We start from the raw sequence: 20495 nt of genomic DNA, 5'->3' as shown, positions 1-20495 counted from the left end.
CAGGTTATTCAGTGTAATTTCATTCTTTCCCGTTTTTATTTCAAAGTAAACATAATTTTACCCAACTGCTGAGCTGAACTATGAATGTGTACATAAAAAATTCTAGTTTTCAAACAGAGCAATTTGGAAGCACTGATAACATTTTTGAAAAGCTGCACACATCTGAACCATTTTGCACAAGTTCATTCTTCATAACAACAGCAGGGTATTCATGATTTACATGAACATGTAAACTTCAGTTAGGCGTCACAGTGATGTATCAGTGGTTTGATACACAATTTCAGTAAGTATACAAAAAATGATTCCAAGTCAGTGCCTATAGAGTACTGAAGTGTGACGGCATTTTCAATCAGGGAGTGTACCGCAAATGAATGGAGTTCTTGCCCTAATGTCTTTTACACACAACTGTGACGTATGACGTATTCACTTTGGTACTCTATAAGCATTGGCCAATCCCCAAATAGCGGAACAAGTTTAGAACTTAAAGCACTATAAAATTGACCACCAGAGGACAGGTGGATGCATACTAATGCACAGTGCCGATATAGCGGTTTGTATGGCGCCCATCTTCCAAGTCAGTGCTTTTGTTAAGGGGGATGTGCACAAAAGGTCTACTTGTGCATATTTGTATGTGGAACAATAACACTGACCGGGAAGATGGCTGCCGTGCATAACCTCCACATTGCCATTAGACAAAAGGGGGGGGAAATTTGGCAAGTGCAACTCTTAACAAACAGTCCAGGAATTTTTATTGGGCAATCCTCACAGCTCCTTTTGAAGGAAAGACAAAATCAGCACACCCAATTTGTCAGAAAATTAACATGAGCCTGAATTATCTGCAATAGCATGCTGGTGCTCTGCTGTTATACTGCTGTACAGACTCGATCATCCAGCCTACGCTGGCTGACTTCATTAAATTACACGTATACAAAAGGACACAAGGAGGCCAAAGCCCCTGCCCCTGTGTGTTCCAGGGGGCGAAGTGTTCCACTGTGTATTCTGTACTTTACTGAAGCTGGATCCGCCCTTGGCCCAGATGATGCACTGGCCAAATTTGTGAATTTCTACGTGGTGGTTTTGGGAGTACCACTTGTAAAGTCACAGGTTCAATCCCATGTTCAACCCTGGGTACAGGTCTTGCTCCTTTCCTACATATACCCAAAATGGGATCCTAAAATCTATGCAATATACATGTACAGAAGTGGCTCTAAGTGTTAAGCACCGGCGTCGAACATTTATTTCATTTGTCTTGAAGCATGGTTTCAGCTGTCAGTGGTCATTGTTGCTAAATGGTAAATATTTACACACTTTGGCCATGACCCCAAGCAACAGGTGAGAAAAAAATGTATTTTGCACTACATAAAAACTTAAGTTGCTTTTAAAAAAAAAACACCTTTCAGTGAAACTTCAGCTACTGCTTAAAATTATCCAGTTGTTGAAAATTTGTTTGTTATGGACCATAATTCATTGCTGAAAGATGGCACTGTCTCACAGACAACTATCACACACAAACCACAATCATTCACTCATGAACCATTACCAAATAGCAGTTTGTGATAGTACATTGTAGTTTGAGGGTGATTATCCGCTCCGAGCAGAACAAAAGAGGGCGTGTTTTTGGTACTCACTGCATAGGCATGCCATGAAGCACAAAAATATACACGTTTGACGCAAAACACGCCGAGTATGCACAACTAATTTCGTCCTGCATGTATGGTCTTTGCGTACACGCAGAATGCGTGCAAGAACCCGCTTGTAACCACCTGTCTTTCTTTCGCTGATTGGGGGTGCACTTCAGCTTGGGGCGGACTACACCATCTGGCTGCGGTGAGTTAAAGTCCATTACAAACAGAACCGTCTTGCACAAAGACTAGTATTTCAGGTATACACTTCGAGGTAACTTCTGATGGCCTGTCGACAGAGGGGACACTTCCTTGCATCTCGCCTTTGCTGCCCAGTTATCTCCTCCACGCACTCTAGGCAGACGCACAGATGCTTGCAGGGCAGGATCAGGATGTTCTTGCCATTGTCCTGACAGACCACGCACAGCTGACGGTCTCGCTCCTCCTCAAGTTGCCTGGCCAGGCTGGCCTTGTTGGACTTGGGGGCAGATAGGCTTGGTGCTGAGGGAGGTGTTGGCCTGATTTGCTGGGCATGCTTCCCAGATGGTCCCGGCCGATTGGCTGCTGAGCTGCCCCCTGATGATTGTGGGACTTGCCGGGGATTCGCTGGTGGTGTGTGCTGTGGTGGCGCCGCAGGGGCTACACGTCTTGGTCGTATGCTACTCAAGAGTGAATTGTCACCGTCTGTGTCAGATGCATCCCCCTCTGCAGGAAGCTGCTGTTCTACGTTTCGTGTGACTTGCGGTGGCCTGTGCTCTCGATTCTGTTGTCCGGCGTGCTCACTGCCAAACAATGCTTGGTGTAACAGTCTCACCACTGTATGGGCTGAGCTCAAGGCATTCATGTACAGGCCGTAAAACTTCATGGGGACCAGGATGAGAACAAGACAACAAACAGCAAAAAGCATGACATAGGACACTGTAGACAGACAGACAAATAGATGACTAACAAATGAGCCAAATGCATTACTGCTAGCCTCTAACACTCCAAAATACAGTTCTTCAAACTTTCTGGTGGAGTAAGCCCGGGCAGTTGCAAGTGAGATTTCAGTACAGGTCATCATCTCCCACAAATCATCAAACCACTGGAGAATTGAGTGACAAACGGCAGTCAGCGCCCCTACCATCCAAGTCAGTGCAGAAGAGAGGGTCCAAGCCAATGTACCAGACACTGTCAGCACTGCCATTGTTAGGAAATGCCCGAATGACACCACAACATAATGAAGAAGTGCACCTGTACCTTTCTGAAATTCTACCAATGTGGATGGTGTTGGAAGAACTGCCACTACAGCATCAACGACCACACTAATGCAATAACCCAATGAAGTGTAAGACCAAACGGCACCGTACCACACTTTGCTTATGATCCACAGCCCATAATTCACTGTCATTTGGAAAATGACCAGTGACATTTGAACCCCAAACTTGAAGACCGTAATAAGCCCAGACACGCTGACACGGATGACATATTGTAAGTTGCCAAGTAGATCTATGATTGTCTCAACCACTGAGAGAACCCCAAACATCAACAACTGCCCGGCTTTTGCTGTGTACAGCAAACAGTAATAGATGGTCGAGAACACTGCAGACATGACTTCATAGTTTGTTTCATAGATGTCCTGGACCAAATATAAAGGCTGACTGCACAGCCAAAGAACATTGCTCACCCAGTGGGAAAAACTTGCAATTACATCGGACAATGCCATGATGCCTCACATTCGTGCCTTCTGTATCACTTGTGGACTAATGAACCGAGCATATAACTTACAAACGCATATGCATGTACCTTCACTGTGCATTGCAAGAAAGAAAGATTACACTTCAGAGGTCAGCTGTGGCTGTTTATGCCTTTTACTTATCGCAGGGAAATTTGTTATCCGTACATCAAGGTGATAGTCTGTCTACATGAGACTCAAGCCAACCACAGAGGTGCATTGTACATGTACCTGGATGACGCTGAATACTTGCTACGTCCAACGACCTGACGAAAGTTGAGGTAAATCATTCAGTGAAGCTTATACATGTGCTGTTTAACGTCTCGTTTGACGAAAGTTCTAATTTCAATCAACTTATCAGATCACTGACGTAAATGATAAGAAACTGCTTGCTTCAGTTGGCTACTGTATATTTGGAGATTGGAATCATTCAGCTGGACTTCATGTTTAGTAGTCCGTTTTACCCTTGGCTGTTTAACTACCCGTGTTCCTCAGGAGCACTGGCCTGATCTGTTCATCGCAGCTACCTGGAAATACAGTAAGTGAAACACTTGTGATAAACTGAAAGTATTTTAATATTGAATGAGTTATTACAACCATGGAGGAAGGAAGTGTTCCTTCCTCCATGTTACAACTTGGCTTCACTGGTGTGACATTTACACATTTAAAGGGTGGCAGCAATGAATTTTTCCTAGGCATAATTTTTCTGTAACTTTGTACTCTTCTCCATAGTATTCATGAACACTCTTTTACACTCCCATTTGGTTACATGCACTGAAAAGCGCACTTTTTTAAACACTTAAATTATCCAGGCTATCCCAGAAAACCAAGGGCGCTGTTGCATGGTTCACTGCATAAGTTTCTCTATAACAATTAAGAACCCAGAATTAACTTACTGAAAACATTTCCGAGAAAAGCATTGGTGCTTACTTACTGCTTTGCACATGAACAACAATGAATCATCAGAGAGAAAATTCAGTCAAGCAAAATCTACAAAGAGCTGGACTTTTTGCATACAGACTAGTGTAACATTTAGGCTTTCTTCCTGGGATGACACAGTTTTGCTCATGAATAATGAAATACTCATCATTAGCATGAAAACCAAGAAGGCAGCAAAACACACCAGGCCCTCACTCAAAACTACAAGATAACTTCCATACATGGCACCCAACCGTATGGGGATCAATCACTGATCTCTACACAATGTGGAATACGCGCATGTAAGGCCGCGTCCGAAACGGGATTCCAGAGCTACGACTAGGGCTATTGTCTGTGCGTCTCCACGCATTTCCAATGGAGTGAAGACCTAGACTCAGCTCTAGACGACAGATTTGGACGAAGCCTTAGTCAGGTCCCGCAGGTGCTACAATCAATAGTGCTCCACTCCACAAAAATACCTGATGTCATCCTAAGTTCAATCCAGTCAACCAACAATATAAATTTTAAGTTAAGCTAGTAGTTTAAAAATATCTGTGAAAATACTTGAAGGCAATGTAATGTGTGAATAATTTTCAAAGCATTATGTTTGATCATTGTATAAATGATGGAGCCGTTTTACTTGGAGCATCATGACGTCATGTAACGGCACCAATGAGTCAGACTTATTCCCCGTAGTGTTTTGTATATATTGTATACATAGCGTTTGTACTTTAATTGAAACATACGTGGGTACGATCCAGATAACGAGAATTCATGTATAAACGCTTCGCAGCCTGTATTTGCACCGACAGCGAACTGGTTAGCGTACTCTCTGGAGGTAAGGAAAATCCATCTTAATCACGGGTTATAATCATACTATCGATACTTTTTTATGACGACTTTATATGAGACATTTAAAAGAATGTGTAAGTGTGAAATTTGGTTCACTATGGTCAATTAATCAAGATAAATTTGTGAAACAAAAATTGGATTGATACAGCAATTCATGTGTTTTATGGTTGTCCTTCATGTTCAGCGAGCCACGTCGCAGAAACGGTCTTGATTGACGACGCGCCAATATTGCTTTGTTTAATTTTGTTGATCACGGTCCACATCCTTTAATAAAAGCTTCATTGCCGTCAAGCCAAGTATTCATAATCCTTTAATTATACTTTCATGACCAGATGACACATGTTGAGCAACTTCAGGGTTACTTTAAGTTAACCAACATTCAACAAACATGACAAAAGGAGTACTAAATTTTTCGGTTTCGAGTCAACTCGGACCCAAACCAACTCGGACCCATACCAACTCGGACCCATGCCAACTCGGACCCACGACCAACTTGGACCCATGCCAACTCGGCCCCAATACCAACTCGGACCCGCGACCAACTCGGACCCACAACCAACTCGGACCCAATACTAACTCGGACCCACGACCAACTCGGACCATGAGTCAACTTGGACCCAACCCAAGGAGCGTGATTAACTTGTTGAAAATTTTTATTTTGTCCACTTTTACATTTAAGCATTTTTATTTTGTCCACTTTTACATTTAAGCATTTGGTAAATGACACTTTTGCACTGCATGCTGCCGAGATTTAACGTCCTCTCTAAACGTTATGCAGGGAAACAGTGGCACAGGATTCCCTGAATTTCTCCGTTTTCGAGTTTGAACAGGCATGGTGGTTAAAAACCATACAGGACTAGATTTGATATCAGTGAGGTCTTGGAACAAGTGATAAGTAACCGACAAGCGTCGTATTTTTATGGAGGCACATTTCCTATGATGTCTTATTTGCCGCTTGTAATCTGGAATCTTAATCAGGTATTAGCTGCCGAGGTACTTGCGTGATTAACCATAATTTTAGACTGATTTTGTCACCTTCCATTCTTGAAACCCTATGATCGGGGAGTGGGAGCTTGGGACAACCAATGGGAGCAGCTTTTGGAGTGTGATTGACAGTACCAAATCATTGACGCCCTTTCGCCGAAGTTTCTTTTTTGGCACTCCAGATCACCAGCAGAAATCGAATGAACTTTCACCAAACAGCCCCCAAAGTTTTTGTTGCAATAAAAAGCCACAGATAGGCCTTCTGATACATAAGAGATGCTGCATACGTACAACAGATACTGCAGATATACACCAATGTCACGAACATTGACCTTTAATAGTGCCATAATCACGAGGGATCATAGAATTATTTATATAAATCCCGAATTAGGGATTAATAGTTTCCGGTTCAGAGTATTTCTTTCACAAAACGCCCCACAATGCGGGTCTATTTTGGATAGAGGCAGGCGGCTACATTCAGAGCTGAGCGCATAGTTTTACTACTATTAGGGGGTATCTTCGGGAAAATGCGAAAAAAAAGTTCATAAAATTGAAACGAAAAGTGATCAATCTGGCCATAATCTTGAATTTCAAGTGGAAAAAAATTATCTTGAATTTCCAGCGAAAAAAATGAAGGCCAACCTCGGAGGTTCAAGAGTCGGCGCTATTTCGGTCTAGTACGGGCGCGTATTTGGTGTAATGCAACCGTAAGACTCAGTGGGTCCGAGTTGACTCGAAGTGGGTCCGAAATGGCGTGGGTCCGAGTTGGCGTGGGTCTGAGATGGTTGTGGGTCCGAGATGGTGGTGGGTCCGAGTTAGTACTGGGTCCGAGTTAGCGTGGGTCCGAGTTGGTCCTGGGTCCGAGTTGGCATGGGTCCGAGTTGGTTTGGGTCCGAGTTGGAATGGGTCCGAGTTGGTTTGGGTCCGAGTTGACCTGATCCCAATTTTTCAAGTAGGCTGGGCGCGAGGCCCTAGCCCCAGACTTAGCGCCAGTCTACTGGACACCTAGCCCCACTACTAGTGTGGCACGGACTATCACTCCCGATCCATCCTTAGCCACAAATCCGTATGCGGATGTCTAGACGTGTAATAAACAGACTGAGCGATAAGATATATATATACCAATGGGCTCTTCCAAAACCTTGGCAGCAGTTTAGATGTCTTGAAACGGAACAGCCGTCGAGACGATGAGAGGTCAAGTGACGTATTGTTCAACGATCTTATTTTAAAGATGGCGACTGAGAGAGCAAGCCTGTTAGATTGAATGGATAAAGGCAAAAAAGACTGGAAAATACCTGAATAACGTGAGTGAAATCAATCAATAAATGGTTTTTAGTAAACAGAAAGGTCAAGGATCATGTTCATGTGCAAGAGAAACTGCGCCCACGATGATAAGTGGCTGCGCCAAAAATGTTCAGTACGCCGACACGAAATTGCGCATACAGATGTGTGGCTAAGGATGGATCGGGAGTGAGAATCTGTGCCACACTAGTGGGGCTACTGGACAGCCTCCGTATCCAAGGCTCCACAGCGCTCCATTCAAAAAGTGGATACTCAGTGAAAATGCCGTCCATGGAACTCCTTTTGCATGTATGGATTACTCACCCTATTAAAAGTATCATTAGTACTCTGATGTACTCTGGCAATTTCAAATTTTTAGAAGTCCGTGAAATTTTGGTTTTGGTTTGAGCCATTCGTTTACTAAAGTGACTAATTCCTGATTGCTGACCAAACGTAGCCAAACATAGTCGGAATATGTCACATCTCAGATGGTAACATTCTGAGGAATTATACCTCATAAACAAACTTTGGGGAACATTTTTAAAACTATGTGTTGAAATCGAAGTTGTTCGTGGATGGGGCATGGAGGCAGAGATTCACTGCTTGTTTTAATGTATTTTATGCACAGAAGTACTATGGCACATTCGCAGAGAGCTCCCGGATGTCGCAATCTTGCATTGACCATTGTACATGTACATACATGTGTGTACATGTCCAAACCCGAACCGTATCAAAGTTTGGCAAAATATTTCTGAACCGAACCTGAACTGAACTTTGGCACTTGCTTGCAGCTCTGCTTATTTCAATAAATTAAAGCCTAGCTTCACCTGAAATTTCAAAAATGTTGAAATTCATAAAATTAATAAAGGAGCTACAACATGCAGAAAAAATTTCTTATGAAGAAAATGAGATCCAAAATGAACTACGCCTTCACTCTTTCATGCATGTCCCTAGCTGTCTGGAGTTGTTTCAAAGATTTCTTAGTGTGCCAAGTACAAAGGGTAGTCTGTGGTGTATAAGACTTAAAGGTTTTCATGGTGAAAGAAACTAGATCTATAGTAAAGATTGCGGTAACACCATGTATTTATCTCTTCTTTGAGTATGTGTGGTTCTCAGAACCACACATACTCAAAGAAGAGATAAGTACATGGTGTTACCGCAATCTTTACTATAGATCTAGTCTGTGGTGGTCGGGCATTTCACAGAGTAATGTTTATGGCCCTGTACTCTTTAACCCTACTATGCTGAAGTCACTCTCTGGGTCACTTGGTAAACACCTCAAAGAAGCACAGCTGTGTTGTGTTGTGCACTGCACCAACTGTCCCTCGCAGGAATATCAGATTGCACTTTTGTGCTGCCCAACAACTGTGCTTCACTGTTTGATGTGCATAATTGTGCAGTAAGCCAAATGCAGTGAAGAGAACTGCACAAAAGACCCTGGGTCATTTTGTGCTGGCAGCCAACTGTGTACACACTGAACCTGTACATGTTTTTGTTTTCCATGTGGAAAATACATGCACAAGAGTGACTGTGGGCAATCGTACATATTTGTGCTGTAAAACCAAAGGAGGATTAATATCGTTATCATTGACATTACCCAAAGCACTAACCTGTAGGCTTGGGTAACTACAAACTGGTGATTCCTCAGCTTAACACCAGAGGAATGCTTTCTTTCAACTTCACTTATGATCTCTGTTAGGGAGATAAACCTTTCCATTTGTGCTCATCCGCTGTAGTTTTGAATTCCCCAAAATGGCTAACCCTTTTTTTTTTTGCCTTCCAGTTATAGGAGGATACCTAAGAGGATACCAAATAAAGCACAATGGCTGAAAACGATGTTGAGCAAGAGCTGTTGGACTATGAAGAGGAAGAACATGACGCCACTCAGGAGGCTGGGGGTGACGCTACTGCCCAGACCGCCATCAAAAAAGATGTCAAAGGCACCTACGTGTCCATACACAGCTCGGGGTTCCGGGACTTTTTGCTGAAGCCAGAGTTGCTGCGGGCGATCGTGGACTGTGGCTTTGAGCACCCTTCTGAAGGTACTCTTTCAAAAGGAAACAGTCTACTCAAAACTTTGGCTTTGGTTGTGCAAAGGCTGAAGACCAGGAGGGGTAACCCCTTGCTCTAAGGCATCCTCATAATCACTTCAGTACATGTATTTGCCTCGAGAAGATATCTTGTGCTTTATTGCATTGATGTTATTTCAGGGATAAGTGAACACATGCTCCATGGCATGGCAATTATCAAGCTTATCTGCTGCTGAGCTAATGGACACCCTTTTGTTCACTTCATTTAGAGTCTGTGCTTATGGGATATTGCAAACTCAATGCATTCTGTAATGGATGGTAAAGACATGCACTGTGCACTCAGGGTTCTTGCGGCCTGGTAAAGTCATGAAAAAGTCATGGAGACGGCTTTTTCAAACATTGTATGTGATTTCTATTATCAGAAATAACTGCATAAAATGTGTGACTTTATTTGAATTGTCCAAGAAATTGCATGATTGGGTTATGGTTTTTCATGATCTGGTCATGGAAAAGTCACGAAAAAGTCAAGGAATTTAATTGTCCTTTAGGCGCAGGAACCCTGCAGCACTGCATTTCACTGTTGCTTAATTAACCCTAACCCTCTAGGGTGTATGTAAAATCTTATTGAGATTGGAGGATTTGGGACTGTTAGGGTTAATATGGGACTTGAGAGCCCAGCTTGTTTATTAACCTTAGCCCTTAATCTCTTAGATCCTTTAGGATTGGGGGATGTTGTAGATGGAGAGATGTGGAACCCAGTATTTCAGTCACATCCTCGTCCTCAGTGTCTCTTGAAAGATACGGTACAAAGAAAGCTCCATTGGCTTCTTGTATATTAACCCTAACCCTGTCAGACGCAGCACAGTGCATCAGGTGAAAAAGTCTGCTGCTGTTAGATGCACATGGGCAATCAACAGCAGCAAAACAAAAGGGGCATGTTGAGACTGTGAGAGCTAGTCCCACTCAAATATGCCACTGTTGGATCTTGTGGTGACTGGCAACCACAGACTCCTAAGCTGTTTGGCCTTTAGGGAGGGTTGACCTGTTGGATCTTGTTACACTGGGCATGCAAGCCACTTTGACAACTGACTGGCAGTTTGATGCATCTGGCAGGGTTTCTAGCCAAAGCAGGCTGGGGGTTAGGGTTAATGGAGAGTTTGGAATTTCCTAAGCGGGTCCTACAAAAATGTTCAAAATAAAGATTTATGATAATTCCTGTAAATGTTTCTCCCTGTGAAAGGTTAGAATTGGTGCTTGTCAGCAAGCTCATCCTCCCATTTCACATAAAGTTCAGCTTAACTAGGATGCATAGCTTTGCCCATGCAAGTTTATCATTGCCAGTGCTTTCTGCTCTTGATGTGCCCACAGTTCAACATGAGTGCATCCCGCAAGCCATCCTGGGCATGGACGTCCTGTGCCAGGCCAAGAGCGGTATGGGAAAGACTGCAGTCTTTGTCCTGTCCACCCTGCAGCAGTTGGAACCTGTATCCGGACAGGTATGGTAGAGTTTTGTCACCTTCTGAGTTTCTTACAGCATTCACTTTTATCACAGTCACTGAATCATTCAGTTATTGTTTTTAAGTTTTTTCTCAATGGAAGGAATATGCCCAACAGGGGCGTGAGAATTCAGCTTTTTGGCCAATTCCAGCTTTTCTGTGTACATGTTAACACTGAATTTCTGAAATTGTACACTTGGTCTGTACAAAAGCATGGGAACTTTTTACATTTTAGCTTTTTGCTGGCTGTTTCAGCTTTAATTTTAAGCGGCCAATCACATCTATGGCCTAAGTTTATTTCTAATAAGTCGAGCCTTTTCCCAGAAATATGCAAATGGTCAGCCATGACTTTATGTGTTCATCTAGGAGCTTTCGCAACCTGAGTTCACAGTGAAAGTAAAAACACTGTTGACTTGTTATAATGTAGTTCTTTTTTTTTTCACTGTGAAAGTCATGAAGCTCCCGGATGTCATGGAGAGTTGCGTCTTTCCATAAGAAGCTCATTGACAAAATCTCAGTTTCTACCAACAGATGCACCTAAATCTTGATTTACCATAAACATACATTTTTTGCCTACCAAAATTGCCATTTTGCAGACCTCGACTGTAGGTTTTGTGTAAGTACATGTTCAAGGAAACAGTACTAAAGAAAGTCACTGTGTATCAGTTTGTGGACACTGTAAGTTCATCAACAGTGACTTTTTTGTGGCTTTTATTTCTAGACAATGATGTAACACCATCAACAACAAGTACTGGTGAATGTTTACACTTTGTGCAGATTTTATCACAATTGAAAAATGATCAGATTTGTTGAAAAAAAGAAAGTTCATACTACTCTGCATTGGAATGTATCTTTTTTTTCTGATGGAAGCAACTGAACTTCCTATTTTTTTTTTCAAGGTTGGTGTGCTGGTTATGTGCCACACTCGCGAGCTGGCCTACCAGATCAAGAAAGAGTATGATCGCTTCTCCAAGTACATGAAGGACATGCAGGACAAGGTGGCCGTCTTCTTCGGCGGCCTGAGCATCCAGAAGGACATGCAACGGCTCAAAACGGATCCGCCATTCATTGTGGTGGGCACACCAGGGCGCCTGCTAGCACTTGTGCGCAACAAGTCCCTGTCGCTGAAGAACATCAAGCACTTCATCCTGGACGAGTGCGACAAGATGCTGGAACAGCTAGGTGAGTCGCTGTGCGGGATTTGTGCCCTTGTTGCTTTTCAAAATCTTTACTCCTTTCTCTGTTGGTGTAAATTTTGGGTCAGTCAGCAAGACGTGCAATAACCAACCACATAGAAGGTCTTGTAGGATGTCACAACTACTTATTAAAGATTCTGAAGGAATTGCATAAGAGGGTGCCATTTGCAAAAAGGATTAGTGTGGCATTCCGTGGAGCGTGTGGCTGACCTCCAGTGTTGGGTCATTACGGGGCAGTCGTGGAAAGTAGATATTGAAGCGATTTGGAAGACGCAACAGAAGAAAGGTTGAGGCCCCGGTAAAGGTACATGAAAAATTCAACAGCCCCATTTCAACCAGATAAACCCTCATCGTCACATGTTGTTAGGCCAGGGCCAGTTGTGCCTTGCTAGAGCTGTATGACAGGGCTCTTCCAGGTCGAGTGCAGCCTATAAGGGTTTTTCACGTGACGTAACATGACGGGCAAAGACATTTCAGGAAGTGTACCACGTCAGTGGAGGCGCATGCATTTTTTAATCCATTTCATGTACGGCAGAATGTTGAAAGACGTCAAAGGCATGTGCATTTCCACACACAACTGTGTACACTGTATATTGAACGCTGACTGTCAAAAATCATGTGACTGAAAATCCTCTATTCTTGCAAAGTTTTGCCGTGTGCATTTGTGCTGTTTGGGTAACTGTGAATAGGGTGGTTCAAGTGTGCTCTTACTCTTAGCAAGGCAACACAAACAGTGGGAAATTAGTTCATTGATAACGATATTCAAAAGATAAGCCGTAAGTTTTGAACACAACTGACGTTTGAAATTTTGTTCTCCCGCCAGACATGAGAAAAGATGTGCAGGAGATCTTCCGCACCACGCCACACGAGAAACAGGTCATGATGTTCAGCGCTACCCTCAGCAAAGAGATCCGGCCAGTCTGCAAGAAGTTCATGCAAGACGTAAATATATCCACCCTCTCTAGCTCGGCCTGCGGCCGTCTCCACTCTCCTGCACACAGCGGGTTCCAGCATTCACCATTTCACGTGACCGTTGGATGCTGAAAGGGCACGCCGGTAGTCTTTTGTTTTTTGAGTGTGCACCCTTGGCTAGGTCAAGGCTGATTACATCAACAGCAAGATTCTGTGCCTCGGGAGGGTCACTCATGGAGCTGGCAACCAGCATGGGTGCGGCGGAACTGAAGGCAGGTCGGCAAAATGGCAATCGAGTTGGCAGATGAGGCATGGCAGACAGCAACCTCCCTCCAGTGGCAAAAGTCGGCAGCAGGTGGCTTCACAACGGCATTGCTCATGTTGGAAAAATTTGGTCAAACAGCAATTAGCTATAAAGCTCCACCTATTATAATGTCCATCAAATAGTTTTTTCTTGTGGGAAATGCGGACCTGACTTTAGGTTAGGCCCAAGGCGCCCACAAGTCCGTCGCTTCAACTTTTTTTTCTTAGGTTTTTCAGACTCATCATAATGTTTTTTTCTCTTGCTAACGCTGACGTGACTTCAGGTTGGATTTCAGAAGTGTATTTGGTCCATGTCTTTTATGTGTGTATTGTGTGGAGCACTTCATGGAGAGCTGTTGTTCTGCCATTTTTTTTCCTCATGGGAAATGCGGACCTGACTTCAGGTTAGGCCCAAGGCGCCCATGAGCTCGTCGCATCAGTTTTTTTCTAGGGGTCTTTATTCTTGGTGGTTTTTTATGTTCTCAGGAATTTTCCTTTTTTCAGTGTGGAGTATGCTCGTGGGAAATGCGGACCTGGCTTTAGGTCAGGCCCAAAGGCGCCCATGGGTTCAACAGCATTTTTTTCTTAGGGACTGAAGCGCAGTGGGTACTTTATAGGTTTGGCTAATCTTGTTCAACGTTTTGCTGCTCTACACTTCTTGTTGTTTTAATTCTGGGAATTGTGCTGTCGAGTTTAAATGGAAAATGTCTGCCACATTTACACAAGCTTCCGTCAAGCACTTCAATTTCACAGTAAGTTTATTCCAATGAAATTTTGCAAGCCATCATATGAAGCCGTACCGTCATCTACGGTGTATGTACCGACATGGGCAAAGAGTCAGAAGTGCAGTGTGCGGATTACTGGCTGCAGAATCATTACACATGGTGTTTGCACAGTGGATTGTCCTGTTACAAGAACTCTTGCTCCAGGCTGTTCTCTAAATTGCATCTTCAACGGAAGTGGATTGCTGAAAAGTCAGGGATCTTTTTAAAGAATCTGGACTCAGCGGACTGTAGGCTCATGGTAAGAAAGTTGGCCTGCTCTGAGTTTGCAATTAAGGATTATTCATTTGATATGGATGACAAAGTCTGATGTTGGCCGACAATGGATGCTTCACAGCTGGGATCATCGGAAGGCCCTCCCCCGTCGTGTCGCCCTGCTCCCTTGCCTTGCCATTGCCTGCCTGTCGTGGTCCAAAGGTTCTATCTCTCTGTTCTGGCTCAACATTCTAGCTGGATCCACGTAGCATCTGCCTTCTCATAAGTCCAGCGGGAATAGGCCTGAAGGGGGCCATCCCATTTTTTAATGTTTTTGATAAATTGTAAAGCATTTGTTTAAAGGGGTCAAAAATGTGAACTTTGGTATCTTCAAAACAAATAACATTCCATATTTCACGAGGAAAAAATTGAGCAGATTGATTAAACAAGGTATTTGTATTTTAAAATGCAAAAACCTAACTACCAAAATATGTTATGGAAATCAGAAAACGGTGTGAATAATCAATTTGTCATGTGTCCTCAATTTTTGCTTTCGGAAAACCAGTGCCATGGGCAATAAAAAAGTAAAACTAGCATGAAGACAGTTTGGCATCAGATGGCAACCATCACAGACAGCTGAGAGAAAGAGTTTTGCACATACATGAAAGAATGGCTGAACTTGGTTGCAAAACTTTCGGGGCTGGGTCCTTTAGTCGCAGGGACTACAAGCCAGAACAGCTGCCTGGCAGATTGCCGATCAGACCGGTGCTCGGAAAGTGCGGACCCCTCAGCCTTTGTGTTGTAAGGCCTCAATGCGTCCGAGATCACCTGCCTGAAAAGGGGTTAGACATTGTGAGAAAGGATTCTTTCATGGGGAAAAATATAATTTGTAAGGTATTAAAGCTAAAGGGCATCCATAACATTCAGTCCATTCTAATCTGTTGGTAAGGTAGCAAATGATAGCATATGTGAGACTCGGTGAGGGATTTGGTAACGTATATAACACATGTAAGACCACCATTGCAGAAAAAAACAACAATGTGAAACCATGGAAGAAAGCCGACCCTGTTCGTGCTGTTCTGGCTTCTTTAGCATAACTGGTCCCCCCCCCAAAAAAAACCACTAAAGTTACTGATGCCAGACTCCTATTATGGACTGCCTTCTTTCAGCCTATGGAAGTTTATGTAGATGATGAGACCAAGTTGACCCTCCACGGCCTGATGCAGTACTACGTGAAATTGAAGGACAATGAGAAGAACCGTAAACTCTTTGACCTGCTGGACGTCCTGGAGTTCAACCAGGTAGATAACTACTCACTTCATCGGGCTCCAAAAATTTTTGGTTTTTTGTTTTTGTTTTTAATTGGCAAGCTGTACTTGACATAAAACTATGCAACTGCAAATTTGTAACCTCGCGGTGAATATTCCTGCAGCAAGCAGGGCTGTAGCCAGGTCAGTCTGAAGGGGGATTTCCAAGCTGTGAAGGCATGTGTGTGCAAGTGCAGAACCTCACTGAATACGTACTTCGTACTTGGTCAAGACTTTTGGTTTCCAGGCAACGTGACCCCTCGGCTACACCCCAGGCGAGGGCGCCCATTTCTGAATATTGTGTTATACAGGGGAGTGTGTTGGGGGACCACTTGAATGCTGTGCTTTAATTTTGCATGCTGGGTTCAGCACTGTTAAAGGTAAGACACACCTGTCATTCTCTTGTTAGTTTGTCTTCCCTGCTTGCCTTTCCCAGGTGGTCATCTTCATCAAGAGTGTGCAGCGCTGCATAGCCCTCTGTCAGCTGCTCGTGGAGCAGAATTTCCCAGCCATCGCCATCCATCGCGCTATGCAGCAGGAAACCAGGTTCGTTTAACCGGCAGGTTTAAGTAGATCACAACTTTCTACAAGTTGTTCGTAAAGCACACTGTTGAAAACATCGGGTTCACTGGTTTTCAGAATGGCAGAAGTTACAAAACACATGTTCCTACATGATTGTACTGCAAGACTTACAACTTGGATATTTACTACAGTACAAACTTTCAAGCCATGGTCGTGTTTTTCTCAAAAAGTTAACAAAAAGAAACCCACGGTTATTCAGTGGTGAATCAAGACTGGTAACAAACATACTTAATCCAAACACTTTAAACAGCAAACAACATGAAAAACAAATAAAAATGGGATTGATCAGCTCACAAAGGAATGTTGAAAGGGGTTGCCTGAGCAGTCATTTTCTTGAAGAGCACAGACCTCAAGAATGAAAACAAAACTCTCACTGACTTTCTTTCCCTTGGTTTGCATCACCAGGCTGCAAAACTACAAGCTGTTCAAAGACTTTGAGAAGCGTATATTGGTCTCTACCAACCTCTTTGGCCGAGGCATGGACATTGAGAGAGTCAACATTGTCTTCAACTACGACATGCCTGAAAACTCGGACACGTACCTTCACAGGGTAAGGGAGCGTGACCGGGTATTGTTTGCAATGGTAGAGCAGTGCTGTGCTCTGATCGGTTGTGCATCTTCAGCTTACAGTGGCGACTTTGTGGATTCCTTGCACATTTAATGCTCAAAGTGGCAACCCAACACTTATTTTGACAATGTGGATTTGTGCACATTGAGATGAAAATTGGTCATGCATGCTTTGCACCTCTGCGCATGTGACCCAACTAGTCAGCCAAGTGCTCCTGTGGTATAATCTTTCAAAACAATGACGGATTTCCTCCGCTATTGACAATTGAAAAAATGTTGGCACTTCCCAGCAGCTCAGTCTTTTGTTCCGAGTATGGTCTTTTGTTACAAGGCCCAGCTCTTTTGTATAATTTTGGGCACCCCGGCAATGCGTATAAAGCCAACATCTCCAAAACCGGGCTCCCCAGCAGCAAGTGGTTAACGTGGAAGCTACATTTGACTTTTTTTTTTTTTTTTAATGTACCAAAATACCAAAGAAGTAAGCAAAATCCTTGTTCACCGACAGGTGGCTCGTGCGGGCCGTTTTGGCACCAAGGGTCTGGCAATTACCTTTGTTTCGGACGAGAATGATGCCAAAATTCTGAATGATGTTCAAGATCGCTTTGAGGTCAACATTACGGAACTCCCGGAGGAAATCGACATGGCCTCGTACAGTAAGTCACCATTCTGCCTCTTCAGATGTCGGAGCATGGGATGACAAAAGTTAAAGCTTTTTGAGTAACATGCTCGGGGGTTTGGGGCTACCTGACGACCTCCAGACACTTGCCTGTGTTTGTTTTGGAGGACGTCGGCCTTGATCTGATCGTGACTGAACCCATTTGAGAGCAGTTTCCAACGACATGCACGTGGTGATTTGTAGTGTACTGAGCAGTGTGGCAAGGGATGATTGCTTGTGGGAATGAGGATGATCATGTAGACGGTTGACCTGCGACAGCTAACCACATAAATTCCACAATTCTATCTGGCATGTACTAATGACATCTTACACTTGCATTTACATTCCTAGTATACTGCTTATGTACCAACAAAAATAAAAGTCATTGAATATTTTAACACTTGTGTGCAGGTGTCTTGCTAATGTTTTGCGCATTTCTTTCAGGAGTAATGTAAATAGCATGTACCAATGTGTCTGGTGGTTGAGTAACAGTTTTTCAGAAATACCACTTCCAGGAGCTCACCTTTTCTGGTATCTTTTTTAAAACAGTTGAACCAGACAGATTCCAGTAATTTGCAAGTTCTGTGCCGTTCATTACCTGAAATGTCACCGGTCAAGATGCGACAGACCTGCAGGAGAACAGTGTTCCCAACCAGTCAAGCCAAGGTGCACTACACAGCACTGAACTGGTTAAAACCAGTTTCTTTGAATTGAAAATACAATCACAAACATTCCAAGCTGCCTAGCTGTCACTGATTGGTTAACTTGCAAACTTTGTATGTTTTGCTTAGTCTAAAGGTTGGAGGTATGTTTATGTGAAAGCTTTGTTCCCACTAAGTTCCACCGTTTGTGGGGAAAGATATTCAAATACCGAATACAATTACATGTACATTAGTTTCTGAAATTGAATGAAACACTGGTTTGAATCAGTTTGCCTAGTACACTGGCTAAAATCTGGGAGGTTTTTGTAACGTGGACCCCGTGTTCATGTTAACTTTCATTTACATGTGTGTGACTGTAGGAAACCGTCACAACTGTGGGAACTGTCAGAGGCAGCACTTGGCTTTTTCAAATGAGATTGTGCTCACAGTAGACTTCAGTATTTTGTAACAAAGAACTTAGTTTGTTCACTGGAAATCAGTAAAATAAAACCAAAATAAAATTGATACTTATGTTACCTGTAACAGGCAGAAATGCTTGAACCAACACAAAAACAAGCAATGGAAGGCATTTCAGTTTTGAAGCTTTTAAACTTTTTAATTCTGTTTTTCTTGTCGTTTAGTATACTATAATTGTAAATATAGATGTCTTGGCATTTTAGCTTTTAAAGTGATTTTCAACCCTAGTTTCCCTACAGTCGCCCTTTTGGAATCTGAACATTGCTTGAACCTGCAGTATGCATAGCTTGCACTGGGTATTCAGACAAGATATTGACAATTTGCAAGAAGCAGTTGAACTTGATTCATACACACCTGTGAGCTGCAGAACCTGCTTGACATTTTATTTTTGCGAACGGTTTCCCATTTACCGTCCTTCATCAGTTCAAGAATTCCTTTACAAGTTTTCTACATGTATTTAAGGTCTCCCTTGTTTTGAGTTGCAGAATGGGGAAAAATCTGTCCAGTTTTGCTAAAACGTTTCAGGGCAGGAACAGCATGAGGTAAAAACTTGGAAAAGTAATTAAGAGATGAAAATCATGTCCTTCAAATGTCCGTTTAAGTACATATTTCAGTTCAAGTTTTATAAATGCTCTGATCGTTAGCTTCTTTTTGAAAGTGTATTTTATATGTGTTAATTGCGAGAATAAAGTTGTTTTAAGAGTTGGCCTTCATTGAGAACTTCATTTCCTTGTGAAGTTCGTCCATGTCGTGGGGGTATATCGCTGTCGAGTTACTTGTATCATCTTCAGCTGGCCGGTGCGGACTGTTTATGTTACAACTGCTATATTTTGCGTTTCTCGAGCACGTCAGAGATGCGATGCTGCTTCAAGACGTTCCTGTTTGTCGTGTAAACGCAAGAAGAGACAGAATCCCGCCGAGATTCTCGGTGCTCATTCCCGAAACCAGTCAAAGGCTGCATCCGCATCGGCTGTCTAGCTGAGAGCTAGGAGTTATAGCTTTAATGAAAAAAAATTCACTTCAAGGATTATCGCCGGTCTACATGTACACAGGTCCCTTGTACAGACTACTATCTTCATTTCAAGATGTACTTTGCGTCGGGGAGAGGTAAATTTTAATTAAAATGTGCACTAGTAAGCAGGAGGTCGTAGGTTCGAGACCCACCTGAGTCAGCTTGTGAATTTTTTTCACAAGCTCTCGGACGAACACCTTGTAAACCAAAGATCTTACAGCGCTGCGTAGCGACGCAAGATGGGAAACTTCACCGTGGATACGCTTAAACGTTATCGCATGGGGGCCATTTGGGTTGGACTACGCCTGCGCAGTGTATGTAAAGGGCAGGCGCTGCGAGACGCACGCTCAACTATGGCCGTTTTCCAATACATGTACTCGATTTGTCTCCGTCTGAGGTTCGTCTCCAAACCTAATCCCAGATTGTAGGCCTGAAACATTTTAATTAATTTGAAGTACCTTAATGTTTGGCTGTTTTGCACCTGGCTTCATGTTTTGTGGCACCATCAGACTTACTGTTGCATTTACAACTTCAAAGTCAGGTAGTAAAAAAAAACACTTGAAGCCTGAGACGGAGCCGGAGTTGAGTATATTGGAAAACCGCATAGGCCTGCGTATGAACGATAACTTAGTCATGATTCGTCATAATGCGACAGATTTTATCTTTACACTGCAGGGCCTTGACCTTGGGGATTAAGCCTTGGTCTTATGGCTTGTGGGTCAAAGTCATGGCCTTGCGAATCAAAACCTTCGCTCTAACACTGGTGATATGTAAATAAAGTGTGAATGTTCACTGACAGCCCATCTTCCATCTTTATCAGATTTACATCGAGAATGCAGTGAATGCCAAATCAGTAAAGCTTTAGGTTTTATCCCATTGTCTCAAAAGGTGCATAGCCCATTCAGTTCCCCCACGGTAACCCACGTTACATTTCATTTTGATCTGACTGAAACTTAAGCCTAAGGTTGT

General features: G+C 43.1%; 2 protein-coding genes and 1 long non-coding RNA gene across 6 annotated transcripts; 1 reads left to right on the top strand and 2 right to left on the bottom strand.

Moving 5' to 3' along the window:
- Nucleotides 1-4: 4 nt before the first annotated feature.
- LOC110984793 (uncharacterized) lies at nt 5-4535 on the bottom strand. 3 transcript variants are annotated; one of them, XM_022245299.2, is made up of 2 exons: nt 4233-4535; nt 5-3863 (listed from the first exon to the last, which is right to left on the bottom strand). In XM_022245299.2, exon 2 carries the CDS (start codon nt 3325-3327, stop codon nt 1879-1881), a length of 1449 nt encoding a protein of 482 aa, XP_022100991.2. In that variant the 5' UTR covers nt 3328-3863; nt 4233-4535; the 3' UTR covers nt 5-1878. The 3 variants fall into 3 exon arrangements, with proteins under 3 accessions (XP_022100991.2, XP_086999200.1, XP_022100990.2); XM_087143074.1 differs by having other exon boundaries at nt 4267-4535; XM_022245298.2 differs by having other exon boundaries at nt 4271-4535.
- A 398-nt stretch (nt 4536-4933) lies between these two features.
- Nucleotides 4934-19234, top strand: LOC110984794 (spliceosome RNA helicase DDX39B-like). 2 transcript variants are annotated; one of them, XM_087143075.1, is made up of 11 exons: nt 5033-5092; nt 7322-7394; nt 9155-9413; nt 10770-10897; nt 11797-12079; nt 12917-13035; nt 15455-15586; nt 16029-16138; nt 16580-16724; nt 17247-17394; nt 17946-19234. In XM_087143075.1, the coding sequence occupies exons 3-11, from the start codon at nt 9194-9196 to the stop codon at nt 17966-17968; spliced, it is 1308 nt and encodes a 435-aa protein (XP_086999201.1). In that variant the 5' UTR covers nt 5033-5092; nt 7322-7394; nt 9155-9193; the 3' UTR covers nt 17969-19234. The 2 variants fall into 2 exon arrangements, with proteins under 2 accessions (XP_022100992.1, XP_086999201.1); XM_022245300.2 differs by lacking the exon at nt 7322-7394 and having other exon boundaries at nt 4934-5092.
- On the bottom strand, nt 18518-19768 carry LOC147797470 (uncharacterized). The gene is made up of 2 exons (XR_015427153.1): nt 19679-19768; nt 18518-19512 (listed from the first exon to the last, which is right to left on the bottom strand). It is a non-coding gene; the product is annotated as an uncharacterized LOC147797470 (long non-coding RNA).
- Nucleotides 19769-20495: the final 727 nt, after the last annotated feature.

This window comes from Acanthaster planci, linkage group LG11 (genome assembly GCF_054643075.1).
Source record: "Acanthaster planci isolate LZ-2023a linkage group LG11, COTS_SCS, whole genome shotgun sequence".
Taxonomy (NCBI): domain Eukaryota; kingdom Metazoa; phylum Echinodermata; class Asteroidea; order Valvatida; family Acanthasteridae; genus Acanthaster; species Acanthaster planci.
This window is presented reverse-complemented; position numbering and strand designations above follow the sequence as displayed.

Excerpts from the sequence above, each read along its gene's own strand:
- LOC110984793 (XM_022245299.2), bottom strand. The coding sequence starts at position 3,327 with ATGGCATTGTCCGATGTAATTGCAAGTTTTTCCCACTGGGTGAGCAAT.
- LOC110984794 (XM_022245300.2), top strand. The coding sequence starts at position 9,194 with ATGGCTGAAAACGATGTTGAGCAAGAGCTGTTGGACTATGAAGAGGAA. Across the intron at positions 13,036-15,454 it reads GCAAGAAGTTCATGCAAGAC|CCTATGGAAGTTTATGTAGA; the intron begins GTAAATATATCC and ends GCCTTCTTTCAG. Across the intron at positions 15,587-16,028 it reads ACGTCCTGGAGTTCAACCAG|GTGGTCATCTTCATCAAGAG; the intron begins GTAGATAACTAC and ends TGCCTTTCCCAG.